This window comes from Haliotis rubra, unplaced genomic scaffold (genome assembly GCF_003918875.1).
Source record: "Haliotis rubra isolate DU_JTF1 unplaced genomic scaffold, ASM391887v1 Scf617, whole genome shotgun sequence".
Taxonomy (NCBI): domain Eukaryota; kingdom Metazoa; phylum Mollusca; class Gastropoda; order Lepetellida; family Haliotidae; genus Haliotis; species Haliotis rubra.
The window spans coordinates 369,271-388,998 of NW_025767321.1; the positions used below are offsets into that span (position 1 = coordinate 369,271).

General features: G+C 39.7%; 1 protein-coding gene across 1 annotated transcript; it reads right to left on the reverse strand.

Moving 5' to 3' along the window:
• Positions 1–6,588: 6,588 nt before the first annotated feature.
• On the reverse strand, positions 6,589–11,697 carry LOC124256082. Its single transcript, XM_046690014.1, has 2 exons — positions 11,580–11,697; positions 6,589–7,970 (listed from the first exon to the last, which is right to left on the reverse strand). The coding sequence occupies exon 2, from the start codon at positions 7,963–7,965 to the stop codon at positions 7,405–7,407; it is 561 nt and encodes a 186-aa protein (XP_046545970.1). The 5' UTR covers positions 7,966–7,970; positions 11,580–11,697; the 3' UTR covers positions 6,589–7,404.
• Between the last annotated feature and the right edge of the window lie 8,031 nt (positions 11,698–19,728).

Sequence of the window (19,728 nt, forward strand, 5' to 3'; positions counted from 1 at the left end):
CTTACCCGAGCAGACCCTGGATTATGGGTGAGTGAGTGAATATGGGTTTACTTCGCTTTTAGCAATATACCAGCAATATCACGGCGGGGCCCTGGATCAAGGTTAAAATCAAAACAGGACTAAAATCAGACATATATGTTTTTAATCGGTGTTGAGTCATTTTATACAATTTCCGTGTCTTTAATGTAGTATGACGCTATTTAAAATCATTGTTGGAAGAAGATGTAGGATTGTACCTCAAAACTGGAGTTGAAATGTAGAAACATGAGTTGTAGGAATTGTGATCAACATACAATGAAAGTAGACTAATCGACAGTTATCATCCTGTTGATAGGAGACCCACCGATGAACCTATTCATCTTGGACATAAGACACGTTTTGCTGAAGGACATTAAATCGATCACGATTTTACCTTGACCTTGGCCTTACTTAACAAAGACAAAACAGGTACTGCGTTTTGTTATCTCTTTGGGCTTTTTGTTCTTTCGGGTTTTTTGTTGTAGCATTTATTATGTGACAATGTCCTGTACATAGATACTACAAATCAGAGATTGACCAAGCCATTAAGGATTAATAGTACATAGGTACTGTAAGTATACATAGGTGCTGTAAGTCTGTATACATAGGTGTTGCAAGTCTGTATACATAGGTGTTGTAAGTCTGTATACATAGGTGCTGTAAGTCTGTATACATAGGTGCTGTAAGTCTGTATACATAGGTGCTGTAAGTCTGTATGCATGGGTGCTGTAAGTCTGTATGCATGGGTGTATACATAGGTGTAAGTCTGTATGTATGGGTGCTGTAAGTCTGTATGCATAGGTGCTGTAAGTCTGTATACATAGGCATGGTATGTTAGTATACATAGGCCCTGTAGATCAGCATACACAGGCACTGTAAGTCACAATACATAGGGCTGGGGATATCTTTTCCGGGTTTTTTGCCATGCTTTAGATTGCAGAGTGAGTATCTGGAAATAAATAAAGGAACACATGTTCTTTCATGTTTTCCCTTATTCGTTGCCATGAGCAAGTCTGTATATATAGACACCGTAAGTCTATATACATAGACACCGTGAGTCTGTATACATAGACACCGTAAGTCTGTATACATAGAGACCATAATTCTGTATACATAGACACCGTAAGTCAGTACACATAGACACCGTAAGTCTGTGTACGTAGACACCAAGTCTGTATACATAGACACCGTAAGTCTGTATACATAGACACCGTAGGTCTGTATACACAGACACCGTAAGTCTGTATACATAGACACGTAAGTCTGTATACATAGATACCGTAAATCTGTATACATCGACACCGTAAGTCTATATACATAGGTACTGTGGGACAGTACACATAGACTCTGTAAGTCTGTATACATAGACACCGTAAGTCTGTATACATAGACACCGTAGGTCTGTATACATAGACACCATAAGTCTATATACATAGACACGTAAGTCTGTATACATAGATACCGTAAATCTGTATACATCGACACCGTATTTCTATATACATAGGTTCTGTGGGACAGTACACATAGACTCTGTAAGTCTGTATACATAGACACCGTAAGTCTGTATACATAAACTCTGTAATTCTGTATACATAGACACTGTGGGACAGTATACATAAACACTGTGGGACAGTATACATAGACAATGTACGTCATTATTGTCAGTGCAAGTCAATCTGCAAACACACTATATAGGCATCCATTACGGTTTACCTGGTACTTCTCTCCATGTGTTTGAGAATCACAGACCCAAGAGATCGTGGCTATATTCAGAACGCGTGTAGTGTTGTTCAAACACGAGACATGCAGGTGAAGCTACTTGGTTCAGAAATATAGATTGAAGCTGCTCGTTGTTCAGCAGTTAGTATACGGGTTTCTCTAAGGTATTGGGTTCGTCAGATGTTGTGAGACGGTCATTTAGTATTCTATTCCATTGTTTGTTGTGTATCTACTCTTGGCTGTGCAGGGTTAATGAGTTTGGTGGAAGTATTTCGTGGGAACGAGGAAAATGTGAAGGTTGAACAACTTCTTAAGTAAGTATTGTTCCTTGAAGACGCAATCTCAATAAACGTCACTTGGTTTAGTTACATACGGTTAAATACCGTTGTGTCGAACTTACTGTTGTCTCGAAAACACTCCGTATTCATTCTTTAGTTAGTTTTAGTGTCCCTTCAACTCAGAGTGCAAATATGACAGGCAAAACATTTGCTAAATTAACAACTCTTAGAAATCTTAAGAAAAACGTGTTTGATAAGAACAGCAGCTGCTGACATATATTTAAATGATTTGAATAAAGTTAATCGTAGATGAGTTGTTGATTTACGTGGGTACAGTCTAAATGTGATCAATAGCTCATCCCCTTTGAAGAAAAGACAAACATGCCATGAAACCTCTTCAATTGACCAATATCCAATATTTGGATAATCAACGTCTTTATTCTTCCTACTATGTTATAAAAATGTTGAGAGATTCTAAATACTTTGTGGGGTGGGGTGGGGGGATTAATTTCAAGTTGAAGAAATGGTATCTAATGCTTTCTGATCAGGGAACGAAGTCTTTGTTTAAAGATAGATGCAAATGAAAACTTATACCCTATGTCTTGGCCAATCCCAATATACGGAAAACCACAAGACAATTATACATTTCCGATGCCCACGTATGTTTGCCATTATCATCTAAAGTTACCAGCAGCCGGGGGCTCCAGGAATAGAAACTATAACCCTATGCTTTCTCCCACGTTAAGGCCATTTCTATATAATGTTATTAAAATACTGTCGGAGCAATATTTCAAGATATTGACACTGTATGAAGTAACTGACCCATAAGTGAAAATTTGTCTTATATCTACTTATCTTACCTCACACATAAATGTCGTTTTCTGATTGGCTGAGCCAATCAATTCCGCTTACAAGCCAGTAACATATTCCATGTTACTTGCTGGAAACTGTGGGAATTCGTTTGGTACTTCGTGTTAGTAGTGTTTGGGCTGTTGCCTAACTCCGGCACTCCTTACTATGATCCAATACCCGTGCTTTAAACAATTCAAAATTAGCATTGAGGTGTTCGATAAGACACATACGTTGTTCACTGGTGCCTCGGGGCTCATGGGTTGATGCACCGTCTATGTTTGTTTATGTTCCCCTCGTCCTTCGGGCATAGGGAACATACACATCGAGGGTACATCAACCCATGTCCCCCTCGTGACCCGTGAACAACAAATAATGTACACTATATCTTTTTAAAAGACGTTTCAAACATGTATCACAACACTTCACGAAAGCGATGCCAAATATGGTCCGCATCAGTCTATATAAGTCTATATAAGTAGGCTTTACGTACCTATTACCCTCTAGCTTGGACGCCTCTCTTTGCAACGTCGTCTATGTGTGAAACGGAATGGTACATGCGTTAAGCTTATCTTATCGTTTTAAAGGAATTCGAACCCCATGAAGCCAGTTTGGGTCTGCATCAGTTACGCGTACAAGAATAAGTTCTATTTAAGTAGGTCTTACGCACATATTACCCTCCAGCGTGAACGCCTTTCTTTGTAACATCGGCTTTGTGTGTAACGGAACGGTTCATCTGTATAACTTAGTGGACTTCATGTGATAGCGTTTAAAGATTTTTACGAAATACAAGACAACGTGACAAATACGTTAATCAGTTAAACTGTTGTATGTCTTAAGTTCTCCTGGGAATGGAATTCGTACAAGCTTTCATTTCCGTATTTTAAGGGTTAGTGATGATTAAAATTATAATCATTATTATTATACCTTAAACTGCAATACGTCATTGTCAGATAGTAAAGGTTTCGATTATCGAAAACGATTCTTTTGGTTGTAAAAGACAAATATAGCTTTGAAAATAACATTTGATATATAAATGAAACACTGAGAATCAGTGATGATTATCCCAAGGTGTTCGTAAGATACACCCGTGAAGATCCGGGTTAGAATATTGATCTTCAGTAACCCATGCTTGTCGTAAGAGGCGACAAATGGGTCCGGGTGGTCAGGCTCGCTGACCTGGTTGACAAATGTCATAGGTTCCCAATTGCGCATATCGATGCTCATGCTGATGATCACTGGATCGTCTTGTGCAGACTCGATTATTTACGGACCGCCGCCATATAGCTGGAATATTGCTGAGTGCGGCGTAAAACTAAACTCACTCACTCATTCGTGAGATACATGGGTCTTGGATCCAGTAGCTTTCTGTATGTCAATCCAAATTATTTTAAATTATATTCATACAATGTACAAAGTATAATTCAATAACTGATGACAAGAAACAATTTAGAAATTGCATTATAGTCTTCAGACACACCAGCCGACGCTCGAATATTTGTAGCCTTCGGAGTTTGGTTGCAAAAGTGCTTCATCAGTACGGACCCCGGTAGTGAAGAACTATACTAAAGAGCACCTTCACAATATAACTACCGGGTTTGGCGTGCACATTCGAAGATCCGGGTTAGAATTAGTCTTCAGGAAAATATGATTGTAGTAACAGGCGACTAACGGGATCGGGTTGTCAGGCTCCCTCACTTGGTTGACACTTGTTATCGTATCCCAATTGCGCAGATCGATGTTCAAGGTCTCAGTCACTCGATTGCTTGGTCCAGACTTATTTACACACTACCGTCTTCTGGTAAATCTCTGAGTGCGGCGTTAAAAAACAAGCAAACATTCGGAAATATCTTAATTCAGACAAATTCGTCGAGGACTCCCACCACCCGTTTTAAAACGGTTATCTCTCTGATGTAAAGTTTTGATAAATTGATGTTCCTCATATTTTCGCAACCACTTCTTCATAAAGAATATGATTCAAGACATAAACAAATGTGACACATGTGGTCTCAATCAAGGCAAGTGAGTTTCTTCATAAATTGCCCCAGTTCACCCAGCAGCGAATGGGTAACTGGTTGGATAAGTCAAATGAATGTTAACCTTCTAGCGCCTCACAAGCAGTTTGGCCTATCTGGGGTAAAGATGAGTTAGCGCCTTGAGCACAAATGCGTGGAAACAAGTGCTTTGTATATAGCCTTTATTATTATTCCAGACTTGGGAATCGAAGACTCGGCCATTGATCCCATCCGCTTTTCCCACAAGACAAGATGTGTCACTTAACACCACGTTATGGTACGAGGTCAGTGTGTCTCACCTTGCCACCATTTGGTTTAACCTAGTCAATACCGTCTTAGCTTTTGTGTTCAATTCTCGTAACGTGAGATACGGTCTCACCACACATCCTGTTTCTTCTGACAAGTTCGTGGTCTCGTCAACAAGTTTGCATCTCTCTAAGTGCAGTGACTGATGAAAAAATACGACTTGCATCTGTATGTAACTGAGAAAGTGTCATCTTAAATATCATGTGCATGTCAAAACATGTTATTTTAGGGTTTCCTAAAATGGCATAAAATATATTATTGCTGAATTACTGACATATGCTATCTTACACAACAGTTCCTATTGATAACAAATAGCAGAGAAAAAACTATCTATAAATACACATGTTAGATCTATCAAGCTATTGTGATCGCAACCACAACGAGTAGTAATACGGTCGTTGCTTCAGTACATGTGTCCAGTTCTGTAAAAAGCATGTGTTGACAGGGAACTATTGCTGATGACGTCATCCTAAAGTACTATCTGCTTTGCTGTTGTCGTAATGTAGATTAATATTGTCATGTGTACTTGAATAAGAGAGAGTGGGTTTACTTTTACGTCGCTTTCAGCAATATTCCAGCAATATCATGGTGGTGAACACCAGAAATTGGCTTCACACATTGTACCCATGTGGGGAATCGAACCCGCCCCCTTGAATAAGACAAAACGTGTACTGATGACCTTAACTGCATGCAGAGTAAATGTAATTTTCCTACTATAATCACCCGAACCATCTGTTGCTGTACACATTGAGTTTAATCCATAAATAATGCTAAAAAAATGTTTTAATATCACTTTTATAATTAACCATCCGTTTCCGCTTCATTTATAGTTCGCCTAAAGTCCACTTTCGCTCAATTCCTATTTTTTTGTATCTTCACCACATGGCACAGTAAACAGTAGCTGAATCACGGCCACGTGCCTGTCGGATATTGACCCTTATATGATGTACCAGACATCATAACAAATAACAATTACTTTTACTACTTCACTTCAACAGCAAAATCATTATAATAATAATTAGTATCTAGTATCCATCTGACTAGTTGCTCACTGGACGCTGTAATCAGAATCTGATTATTATTAATACCCCGGATAACCCAAGCTGCCTGTTAGGCGCTAGAAGGTCACATGGTCTTATCCAACCGGGTACCCATTTTCTGCTGGGTGAACAGAGGCAATTTGAACAAACTCACTTGCCTAAGGTGAGACCACATGTATCCCATATGCTTCGTTGTGGGGCTGGACTGAAGTCAGAAACTCTCACGAGTCAAGCTGCCAAACACAGTCACCCATCCAAGGACTCTCCGAGCTCGACGTTGCTTAACTCAACTGATTCGTGACCTGAGCTCTACGCACAGGACCACACATCGCCACCGAAAATCATCACAGAAAAAACAAAGAATATCATTGATTGGTTTATTCTTATAAAAAAATGCAAAGGAGAAAAACAACTCCTTAGCTTTATTTACATTTGTACGTATAAAAGTATATACAGTATGTGCGTTTCACCAACGAAACCCCATTCAAATGAAACTTAGGAATTAGGTATATAATGAAAATATCATGAAAATAGTACATCGTGAACATAGTCTCACAACGCTTTTAAATAAATTAGTTCACAATAACTAACGTTTAATGACGTAACAATGTGTTACTTCTCCAAACAAAATAAATTATTTCAAATCAAATTTGAGACAAATTGTTAGCTTACATGAAATACAAAATTCTTATTACGATGGCAAGTAACAAGAATTCACAAAACGTACTATTCTCATAATCACTACGTTGACTACCGAACTAACAGGTACCAATAAGAATACGGGTACGTGCAAAAAGTGGTATCATGGTCGGAACTGCATCAGGTTCTTGTAACGAGTCCAATGTTCATTGATCAATACTGATCCACTGCCTGATCGAACGTTCAATTGTCTGAACAGAACCACAGTATTTGTCCTTTTGTACGAAAAATGTGAACGGCGCTGGATCTTTGGATCCGAAGTCTCCAGAAGCAGATCCTCGTTTGCCTTCAGGCATATGATGATCATATGATAACTCTTATTATGAGTCATTATGATGAGGATGGTGATGATGGTGATGGTGGTGATGATGACGATGATGGTGATGGTGGTGATGATGACGATGATGGTGATGGTGATGACGATGATGGTGTGATGATGACGATGATGGTGATGATTATTGTATGAAGGTATTAAAGAGTTCATTTTGCTTGAAACCGGTAAATCTTATTTGATCGTTTCGTCAAGAGCTTGTTTTCTTTACACGGAGATGAGTACAAGGATAGGGAATCCAAATTGAGGCTTTTTGTCACTTTGATGTCAACTGACTTGCAATTCCTCTTTGTCTTCCCTTCCTGATCTTGTTTGCAACGACCGTCATTATTTTCCACCTTGTTCTTCGTGAAATGGTTCTTGAGAAGATTGTTCTCAGTCATCTCATCACACACACCAAAAGCTTCTGTTTCATTTCGACAGTTCTTTGGACCCTTCCTGGGCAAGTAAGGCGACCTTGCCTTTGGTCTCTGTGGCGATAGTGGGGACACTGACCTCCGTACAGCGGGGGATTTCAAAGTGTCTTTGGGATAATAATTAAAGTTCTGGAAAAATGTTGACGAGATATGTTCATCGTTGACGTAGTTGCGTGGACCGAAACTGGACTCTGATATGACCGACGATGAACCGTTTAATGCGTTCAGGTGCATCAAACCGAATCCTGATTCGTTGTCCCGTGTCACGCTTGTGAGGGCTGGCGACATGAACATGATTGCTGAAATAAGAAAAAGAATCATTAGTATTGATATCCATATGAATTGATGAGATATTTCAGACTTAGCAATACTTAAGAAGCCATATTTTTAGAACCAATATCGGTTTCACACCTTGTAACCATTTCAGGAATCGATCCTTTCTGGTCTTACAAGTGCCGAGCAAATGCAAAGCAATGACGCACAATTGCCCCATCGATCAATTACACGCAGATAATTTCCATACACCATGTAATCAACATTGGATGAAATTAACACGGTCGGTATGAAACGTATTGCGACGTATCTGAAATGTATATGAAATCAAGAACAACGAATTCAAAGACTCCAGCACTGAACCTGAGTGTCCCTCAGCTGGTAATAAGACAGAAACAGCAGATGACTCACAAGAGAAACTGTAGTGTGTCGGGTGATTCCAGAGCAAAGCTCAGACAACTCATCCCTCACTAAATGCCTAGAACTATCCTAGCAACCCGCTTCTCTAAACGTTTAACTATGAGATGCTGCTAAATAGCGCTCAAGAAATAAGACCATTGGGAGCGAGAATGTAGCCTCTGGTATGCCAGATTATATAGAGATGTCAGGTCGTACACGCAAGCTTAAGATCAATAGATTCAGGTGCATAATGGAATATATTAAGCTAAATCGATTACATTTATCACGGTTGATAATTAAGCTCACTTTAGCATGCATCACTCTTATTTCTGGCATTGGTTTCCGAGAGAGAATTCAAGACATAACAGCTTACTATGCACTGCATAAAACGAATGAAACAGAAGGCCGTTTCTTATCACAATGTCCATATCGATTCGTGTTAACGTTCTACTGGTCATTCACAAATCCAGCTTGGCAACCACCGACCACTATAGTCTAAAAGATTCCGGTCCTCGAAAGACATTGCAACTTTTAGAAAATATTGAAGACTTGAGCATTAGCAACCGATTAATTATTTGCACACTCATTTAACATTGTCTATTCTGGCTGGCCCATTTACTAAGTCAACCTCACTGTAACTTGCATAACATTTATCACTTAGGATTTTCAGTTTTGTCAGAGGCTTAAATCCATAAAAAGAAAACGAGGTAAACATGATATAGACTATTCAGTTGTAGCGTATTGATCTATCATTTTAGCATCACTTATACTGGGAATGGGAAGGATTGTAAAATTACAGTCTTCTTCATCTGTTAATATGTATCATCTTGCTTCTCGTGAATCAATACTCTTGTTAATTTTGGTGAAATAATGGTTATCTTCCTCAAACCATGTTAAAGGGCTCAACAAAAGCCACTGAAATTTTCTCAATGGTTTCGTAAAAACCTACGTCAGCTTTCAAGCAACCCACGCATTAAACCTCCCTGGCAACCGTTGCTCTAGAAGCAGGCCATGTCCTTGTACTGGTTTGAACATATATTACTGTAGACTCATACCTTGCTGCGGGGTTAATTCTTGACTGACTGAGCTTTTATGCCGCTTTGAGCAATATCCCTTGAATATCAGACACAACCACATTGACTTTACACGTACAACTTTGGGGGATTGAATGGAACCTTCGTTATGTAAGGCCACCCAACCTGATTTCAATTCCTACATTGTCTGAACCATACGTTTCTGTATGATTTATACAATTTGTTAGGATAAGGATCGACCTAAATTATAATAGCTTGTTTACTGCCCAGTTCAGAAGACCAATACGCATGAGCGTCCTAAGTAGGGTAACGTCGTCCTCTGGCGAGTATCTAAATCGGCTTATAGGTCGGAGTGAGCTACTTCTTTACCTTAGGCGGATTTGTTCGACCGTTGTATATGATTAAGTGGTGTCTTTTAATCACAATTTAACCCAAGATCCATGACTTACAGCATTTGTCGCTTAACCTATAGCATTTGGTGCAACTGTAGTTGGTAATTCAGTCCAACTGATTTTGAATTCCAAGGAAAGAGCGTTGGTAACGCAACCAGTTTGGCAAGAATAACAACAACATCGTATGCAATACTGTTTTACAAATTGAACCAATTTGCAATTCCAGATATTTTTGTTCGGATGTAATTCATCGTGACAGAAATGTTTTCATATTGCTTAAACAACAACATATTATCGGATCTTTCATTGATTTCATGGAAATTGATCGTTTGTGAAACAACTGCACTAATTTGAAATAATATTTTGTTTGTCCATCATAAACATGTTTATGCTTTGGCAGGAAACATTTATACATCATTCATGAAACTTATATATTTTCAGAACCTAATTTCAATTGCATATTCAGAACAGGTAACTAACAACATAAATTTTATGAAAGCGAGTTGTTAATAATGAATACACGTAAATAGTCCCTATAGAATATCTATGTTAATTGGATAGCTCACACAAATGTTCGTGGACTTTGAAGGTTTAAGCCTGGAAAATTGCATTTTCTCGATTAAAGTTCAGTATTCAGATTGCAGAGCGTCCATAATTGCATAACGATCAAAATATTCAATCAACTTGTGTTTGGTCAATAATGCTAAAATTATGGAAGTCCGCAGAAACGCTTTATCGATAATGCAACCACAAAAGCCCCATCGACTCTCTGGCACGAAAAGAAAAAAGCCCATTGAATCTTTCAATCTGAATAAGAGTAACGCTATATTGAATGACTGCAGTTCCTATAATCTATTCCCGAAATATAAATTTGGAATGATTTTCTCGCGACAATCAGGGCCGTTCTTGTTATTAGTTTCTAAATCACACCGCCCTTTCAATACCGTCACATTGAAAGTCAGAAGTCTGTGTAATGTAGAAATGCCATAGGTGACATATAAGCATTGTGTGTGGGTGACTATCTGTAAAAAGCGCGTTGACGTAGACATGTTAATTTTGTTTTACCGCAGTTGACGTCCTCACGAGATGCAAAGGCTATATAACCTTCAGGTAACATCAGATCTTTACAGAGGCATCGAGAACCCTTCAAGATACTGTTAAAGCCTATGGTACACTTCTCTTTTGTTACATGCAGTCGATGCATTTTGCTAAAGTTATGTCAAGCTGAAATCTGATTTCAGTGACTCATAACAACAAAATCTTCAGAATCTTTGGAAACAATTAATTTAGTAAAGTCCATAGCTCATCACTATTGTTCAAAATGGTGTGCGCCTGTCATATCTGGTGTTTGCGAAAGAAATATACGGAAATCTTCACTTTACATTTGAAGGTTAAATTAAATTAAACTAATTTTGAATAATAATGTTTCCATTATACGTTACAAATTTGTTTTGTTCTACACACAAACAAAACGTGAACGGAAGGCATTGATGAAGGATCAAAGTTCTATTAAGGATGTGAAAATTACAAATGTCCTTGAACCTTTTCAAACACGAATGTTTCTAAATGTCCAACGAAATGAAATTTTCTGTCACATCTATCGAATCCCTAATCATACTAACTAACACAAATAAATATAAAACTTCAGCATTGCTTATACGCTAAACCTGGTTATTTTCCCGTGTTCACGTTTTATGTTAACTTACATGAAGTTATGAATTTTCAAAAGACCTTGAACAGTTAACAAATCGTAGACACATAACAAACGGGTAACTTGGACAGGTAGATTTAGAAATATAACATCACCCACCTGTATAGGTAGACGAAACAGCTGGGGTATAAGACGTCCGGCACCCGGAATGGTTCAGAGTCACAGATAGTTGCACTCGCAGACAGAGCACATACCACAGCTGTAGATGCGAACAGTACACGAGTCAGAAGCGTTCTGGCAGCGACGATTCGCGGCCTCGCTTTTCTACCGTTAGATCAGCGTTGGAGGATCGATATTGAGCCGACAAGAGCCGTGGCCTCGCATCACGAACATACAGCTGGTGTCAGTTTACTCCCGATAAACTGTTACACGTTTTCTGTTCCGACAGGTATGAACTTTAAACGTCAGGGTCGGACTGGGGGTTGTCCTCCTTATATGGAATATGTATCGATTGGAGTTTCTCGAGTTTAGTTCGAGGGGATCGTTCTTGTCGCGCGGATGGATTAAGGATTGTCAGCGTGATGGAGATTTGGATGTTATCGTGCGGTGTTTCAACGGGGGTGTGATTTGTTGGGTTTGTTCATGCTGAGGATCATAACCAGACTTCACTTAGATTAAGAGGGTGAACTTTAACGGCAGACGTAATATTTTGTTGCAACAAGTGTATACACGTGGATTGTGGACACTCGCGGGCGGTTAATAGTTTTCGTAAACCATTGTACTCTCTCTCTCTGCCCTTTCATTGTGAATCCAACCCCTTTTTAAAATTAGTTCTTCTCCTTTGTGGTATGGGTCTCTCCCCCAACCCCTTTTTTAATTCATTACAGTACCTTCTTTATTCTCTCTCTCTCTCTCTCTCTCTCTCTCTCTCTCTCTCTCTCTCTCTCTCTCTCTCTCTCTCTCTCTCTCTCTCTCTCTCTCTCTCTCTCTCTCTCTCTCTCTCTCTCTCTCTCTCTCTCTCTCTGCCAATGCAAAATGTAAGTATTTCTCATGTTTCGTCTCTTGCCTGATCAAGATGCTTCTTTCTTGTCTGGCGCTCTTAAATTTCATCAATTCAATCACAAAAAGTTAGCATGCGTCATTCGATTCAAAACCAAGCGTGCCATGCTTTCTTCCTGAACGGCCTCGGTTTTTAACAGACGTCATATCTTACAGTATCCATTACTGTTGCAAATAACATAATTTGGAGGACAACTTCTCCGTCCTGCGAATAAACATTTCGAGCTGTAACGATTAATTCCGGATCAGACTATTTAGCAAACATGTACACGTTGATCTATGTCAGCTTAGGATGTCTGCTCTTTCAAGCAGCTGGTCTTTACTGTGTCGGTTGCAGCATTTCCCGTCAAACTCATGAAAGAACTCATCTGGGAGCAGTTTAAAATTCAAAATAAATTCAAACTTTGTAAAATCCCGATACATATTTCCCCCGTTCCTTGTGTTCACAATGCCTCAAGCCTCTTGAAACATAATGTATTCATTTGTGTGACTTTTTTAAAGTTGGTTTGTGTTTTGCTAAGCTTTCTTGAAAAGATTTGGGACCTTATTTACTTTTTACTCTATACAAATAAAACCGCTCCATCTTGTGTACCATGACATCATAGTCAACACGGCGTAGTTTCATATCTAGACATTTAAGGGGATGCACATTGCCGGTGAATATTAGGGGGGTAGAAAAATCGAAGCATCCCATCAGAGTGTATTTGCAATGGGCAAACACGGTGCCCTGTTTCTAGGCATATACCGGCAGTGTACACGTGGCGATTGATCGCCGGAGCTTAACATGGTTCCAGTATTCAAGCATTACCATTCCAGTGTGACAACATGGTGGGGCTGTTTGTTCAAAAACTGCCAAAATGTATTGTCCCCTCTCAGGAGTATCTTAGGGTGAGGTATAAGAGAATATCAGCAAAAAAGAGCAGCTACCTTGCATTTTTATTAACAGTCTTTCAACCTTTTTTCGATGTTTTCCTGAGGAAGATTTTCTTTCATAGGCTGTGTATGACCTCTCTCCAATCAATCAACCAACCAACCAACCTGCCAACTAACCAACCAGCTAATCAATTAATCAATAAGGCTGGATTACGTTGGATCGTTTCAAAATGTCGTCTCTTGAAAAAAAATATGATGTAATTTATACATGACCACAATTTGGGAATATTATATAAACGTAATTTCAGGGTATGGGTTGGAATGCTTTGGAATGAAAGATATTTTCCTGTGTTTCTGTGAATATGTTCCGATTAAAGACTGATCTGGTAATGAATACCATCAGCAGTAATATAGCTGGAATGTTGCTGATTGCGGCGTTCGGCAATGAAAAATGAAAAAAAAACCCAACAAAACATGAACAATAGATAACTGAATAACAGTCTTATCCACTATGGGTTTTTGGGTTTTTCAGACATTAATTACAATGAACGTTTCGCTTCTTACCATTACGCGACATACGCCAATGCTCTGTTTCGTTGGTGCGACTGTCAAGTTGTACGAGGCGATAATAATAAACTTGATATCAAGTTCGCAGGCAACGCGACAAAAACGAGACTATTTCAAATTGACTTCTATTTACAGGAGTAATGGCAATGAAGCCATAATAGAGACAAAGCATTTTATTCGATTTATAAATATTCCCTATGGACTAGTGTCCCGACATACAATTACAACAGTTATCATGTAATGTTAGAAAACACCTTGTCAAGAATTTACTACTGATACGGATGATCTAAACGTACTCCCAATTATTCCAATCAGTCAAGGAATTGCAGCATATGTTTCATGACGATGGCATATGCCCAGGTACGCCTCAAAGGGTACAAGTAAATCTGTACTGCTAGTATGGCGGTGAATGAGCCTAGTGGTTAAAGCGTTCGCTCGTCACGCCGATAACCTGGGTTCGATTCTCCATAAGGTACAATGTGTAAAGCCCATCTCTGGTGTCCCCCGCCGCGATATTGCTGGAATATTGCTAAAAGCGGCGTAAAAGAGCGGCGTAACATGGCGTTTTCAGTGAGTACGATGGAAATAAATATTCACAAAATAAAAGCAACTGCGTTGTCGCAGCACAAACCGATAGGACCATTCCATGTACTATTTACCAATGAATGTCACGGAATGTTTACAATTTGAAATCACAAAATTTCAATTCTTCAGACCGAAGTCGCAATATTTCGGGCATATTACCGATGTGAAGTTAAACACTTACTCATGGAAGACTGAACGAAAAACTATATCAATTGTGCACCATTGTAGAATAACTAAAGACGTAAACAATAAATATTGCACGCGGCATACCAGAGTCAGAGATCGGACCATACAAGTGTCATCATTAAATATTGCACGAGACATAACAGAGTCAGAGGTCGGACCATACAAATGTCATGATTCCTTAGGGTTGCTTTCATCAAATGGAGACCTAGACAAGAAAATGCCACAGTCTTCCTCGGGAGACTATTGATTTACTGCTTCGTGCTTAATGGTCCAACACAAGGCCATTGTAGCTTTGAAAACACGCATCGGATTGTAGCGCCTGCCACTGGGTCGTCGCCGTGATGAAGTAAGGGTGTGTTGCTGTTGCTGAGAGTGAGTGAGTGAGTGAGTGAGTGAGTGAGTGAGAAGGATCATGTGATAGTGACTGGTTTAGTCCTACAAGTTCTGAGACACGATCAAGGCGATGAAATGACTTGAAACTAGTTTGTGCTCTTCCTTGGATTGGGTAGAGAAGACGCTAATGGCTAAATGACATGCTAAAAGGACTTTAAAACATCCAAAGAATGTCCTAACAGTATTTCACCACATATTTTACGAAAATTAATTCAAGGCATGTTTGTTTGGGTGTGGCTATAAGTACTCTTTTCTGCTTACTCTTTTCTGAACACCTGGTGTCATCACTGATTTTTTTTTAATGGTCCATTCGTATAATTTTCACGGTTATTTTGCCCTTTACACCAAATGGATCAGTTCCTGGGGAGAGTCAAAACTGGGAATTCTTTGGCACTGACGTTTTATACTGAACACATCGGCAGTTAATGAGTTAGTGAGTTAATATTTAACGTTACATCGGCAATATTTCAGCTATATCTTGACGAGAACAAATATGACAGCACATTACCTAGACTATCACAGCTAGAATTAAAACTAACACGTTGAGTTAAACTAATAGCACTTTTTGGACAATACATAATATAAAAACAGGCTATAGATCTCCCAACAGCTGAAGGTAGATCACCATACAAGGATCCATGGGGTAACACAGCGGGAGTATGAAGGTGGTCTGTGAATTCAGCGTGAACCGAAAGATCCGGTGATTACCATTCTTAGTATCATTAGCAGTTAGGATACGAAAATCCTTTAAGAAAATCACCCACGATGACCATTCTTACGTTAGGCATGGCTAACTGAGGATCAATTTGGACCCGGATGTTCACAGGGAGCTTGATTCAAGACTTCGATCTAGAAGAATTAATTTTGTGATCAGGAACTATTACCATGGCAGGTTAAACAGGAATACATTCTACACATGAGAATCTAATCAAGTAGTAACAAACATGTGGAAACAGTGTTTGATGTAACCAATACCGTTCATGTACTGTTACATAAAATAGAGTGAGTAAGTACAATGGTTTACGAAAACTATTCACCCCCCGCGAGTGTCCAATCCACGTGTATTGAGTTTAAAAACATCATTGGCAGCTGCACAATTGTTCCGGTAGGCTCATCAACACCATACCTTTGAATTATAGATAGATACCCTATCAACCGTGGTTATTGATTCCCCGTGCACTGGCTATCACCGCATAGCGACCACGGAGTTCAATCACCAGTACTTAAGGAGACAAACACCTGTTTGTTGCATAGAGACAATCACAGAAGAGGGGCCTTTGTGTACATTGTATGTTGACGAACCCGATGTCCTCAAACAACATTTGTTTGGCCTCTACCATACATCGGGAGTGTTGGTAATTGCCTGCTGAGATCTTATGATTAACGGGGTTACAGAGCTCAAAGAATGTAAATGTCCCTAAGACCAATTAATTACAATGTAAGAAACTCGTTTCTGGTGTCCCCCCGCTGCAATATTGATGGACAATTTCTAAAAGCGGCGTAAAATCACACTCACTCACTTTGCGGAGCGGAAATACTGGACCCGTATGACAACGCGATGTCAACCGATTTAAGCAGTCACAGTTTGAGGAAAATTCGCTTTGTGCAAGTAGGACTAGAATGGCACCACAATGGAGGAAGGACTAATCTGGTCTCCTTCAGTGTAGCTGACATAATGTTCATGGTGCGGTGGGGCAGCTTTTAGCAATGTTCCACCAATATCACGACGGAGGACACCAGAAATGGGCTTCACTCATTATACCCCATATGGCTACCCCACCACCCCGGAAGCGCTTGGAAGTCGCCATTACTAAATATTAATTATAACACATGTCATATTTGGGATTAGACCTTCTCAGTAAAGTACATTTCTAGTACTACAGTCCACCCGGGATTCGAACCCACACCATCAGAGTCAGGTACCTAATCGCCAGCACACAAAGTCAGCCGTCTAATCCGCTCAGCCACCGCGACTTCCACAAAAATGGAAGTCGGACAACTGGTAGTTTAGACCACAGACCTTGCGTACCCTCTGATAAGTGTAAATTGGCACGGCTCCCGCGACCGAAAGCTATACACAATGCTATTTACTTTTAAGATTGATTTCGTTAACAGGTGCCCTTGACGTCAATATTCGTTGCTTGTAACATCAACCACTGGATTTATTGAAGTACAGCCTTTTTCGAGAAGCATGCACACATAACATAAAACAACACACACGGCATTTCTTGTGAGCTCATGTTTAGGTGTGCCACAATAAACTAATGAATCCTTGATCGATGAAAGTTATAGTGTAATAAAGATGTCCCTTCTGTGTTCGGACTTGTTACATACAAACTAAATAGATTTCCTTATTGATACTACTCTGACAAAGTTAAGGATTACCCGATTGCTGTTCTTTATCTGACATGACATGACAGATTATCTAAACCAATATTAAAGGGTCAGGTAAGTTTTACAGTTATATAAACATGTCCTCACTCTTTATAAAAATGCTTTTCTCTGTTTATTGCTGACATTTTTGGGTAAATTAAAATTCAGGGCTCTAGCTGATAGATTAAGGAACCGTTATTCGCTGTACAGAGTTGTCTCCCTTGGGCACACCAGAATCACGTGATGGTGGATTCGAATCCCCATTTGCCACGACCTTGTATCTATGTTTGTCAGCACCATAGAGTTGTCTCCCTTGGGCACACCAGAATCACGTGATGGTGGATTCGAATCCCCATTTGCCACGACCTTGTATCTATGTTTGTCAGCACCATAGAGTTGTCTCCCTTGGGCACACCAGAATCCCGTGATGGTGGATTCGAATCCCCATTTGCCACGACCTTGTATCTATGTTTGTCAGCACCATAGAGTTGTCTCCCTTGGGCACACCAGAATCACGTGATGGTGGATTCGAATCCCCATTTGCCACGACCTTGTATCTATGTTTGTCAGCACCATAGAGTTGTCTCCCTTGGGCACACCAGAATCCCGTGATGGTGGATTCGAATCCCCATTTGCCACGACCTTGTGATCTATGTTTGTCAGAACCATGAGATTGGGCACACCAGAACCACGTGATGGTGGATTCGAATCCCCATTTGCCACGACCTTGTATCTATGTTTGTCAGCACCATAGAGTTGTCTCCCTTGGGCACACCAGAATCCCGTGATGGTGGATTCGAATCCCCATTTGCCACGACCTTGAATCTATGTTTGTCAACACGATACTCCTGGGGTTCACCAACGAGTTAGTGAGTTGAGTTTTACGCCGCTTTTAGCAATATTCCAGCAATATCAGAGCAGAGGACACAAGAAAGGAGCTTCACGCATTGTACCCACGTGGGGAATTGAACCAAGGTCCTCAGCGTGAGTAGCGGACGCTTTAACCAATTGGCTACCCCACGGGCCCGGGATTCACCAATGTGAACTGGAACCAACCTAAGCCACTTTGGGCTTTTCTCACACACTGGGCTGAAACGCGAAATACTATTTGCAGCGGAGTTTAACCTAACTGGTAGAATGTTTATATTATTTGAAAATTGCATGTATAACTATAAATAGAATATTGTCATTGACCCACTTTCCTCACGTTTTCTGCTGCTGCCGTGTTCAGTGCTACGCCTACCCAATGTCAACGTCGCCAGCAGATATGATAGCCATAGGGCAATCACTAAACTAACCTGTACACACAGCTGAATATCCAGAAAACGTATCCAAGCGTGGGTATCACGGCTATAGAAAAAGTGCAAGAGTGGTAAAGGCTTAAAGGAGGCAGTTATGTAAACAGCAGTCTTAGAACCTATCTCGTGGAATATTGCCATGCGATCATGATCACGTGTGCGCCCTCAAGGACACAAAATAATTTCATAACCTGGTCTTCTGTGGCTATATTGCATTCATAGATAAGTGTCAAAATATTGAACGTATGTCATCTGTTGGTGTTTTGATATTTGAAACTATGATTTAATTATATCAAGTGTTTATCAATAAATATTATGTTGAAAGGCTAAATGCTTCCCCAAGACACGTGTTCTCGCTGAAGATTAGATCAAGGGTCACGATTGCAGACAGTGTGACTATTTACGTACATGTAGACCGAGCACAGTCGATACAGGATTTCATATCGGACATATTAGACTAATTATCTACCAACAAATTCGTTTACTCTTAAGCTCAGACAAAATGTGAACCAATAGAATTACTTCGCATGAAAATCTATTATTTACAACACTAACCTTGCCGACGATCCAATATGTATTTTCTGGTTTCTATCCAAAATGAAATATCACTTCAAAGTTGACGATCATTTTTCAGACTGTACAATATAACGTGTCCTTTTAACAAAAACATATCCATCCCGGTTTAAGGCCATGTTATACCACGCTGGACTGTTTCACTTGAAACGTGAAAACATTGCTGAACAGTAAAAAAAGACATAACTGCATCAAGTTATTCCAAGTGAAAATGTAATCTTCGAGTGATATTTCCACAAGTGTAACTGCCAATGTTGTTGGCTGAAAAATGACGATTAGGTGCCTTACTCTGAGAGTGTGGGTTCGAATCCCGGATGGGACCCAACCTACAAAAGTATCAGAATCTGTATTTTACTGAGAGAGTGTAATCCAACATTTTACAACACATGATAGCATTTGAC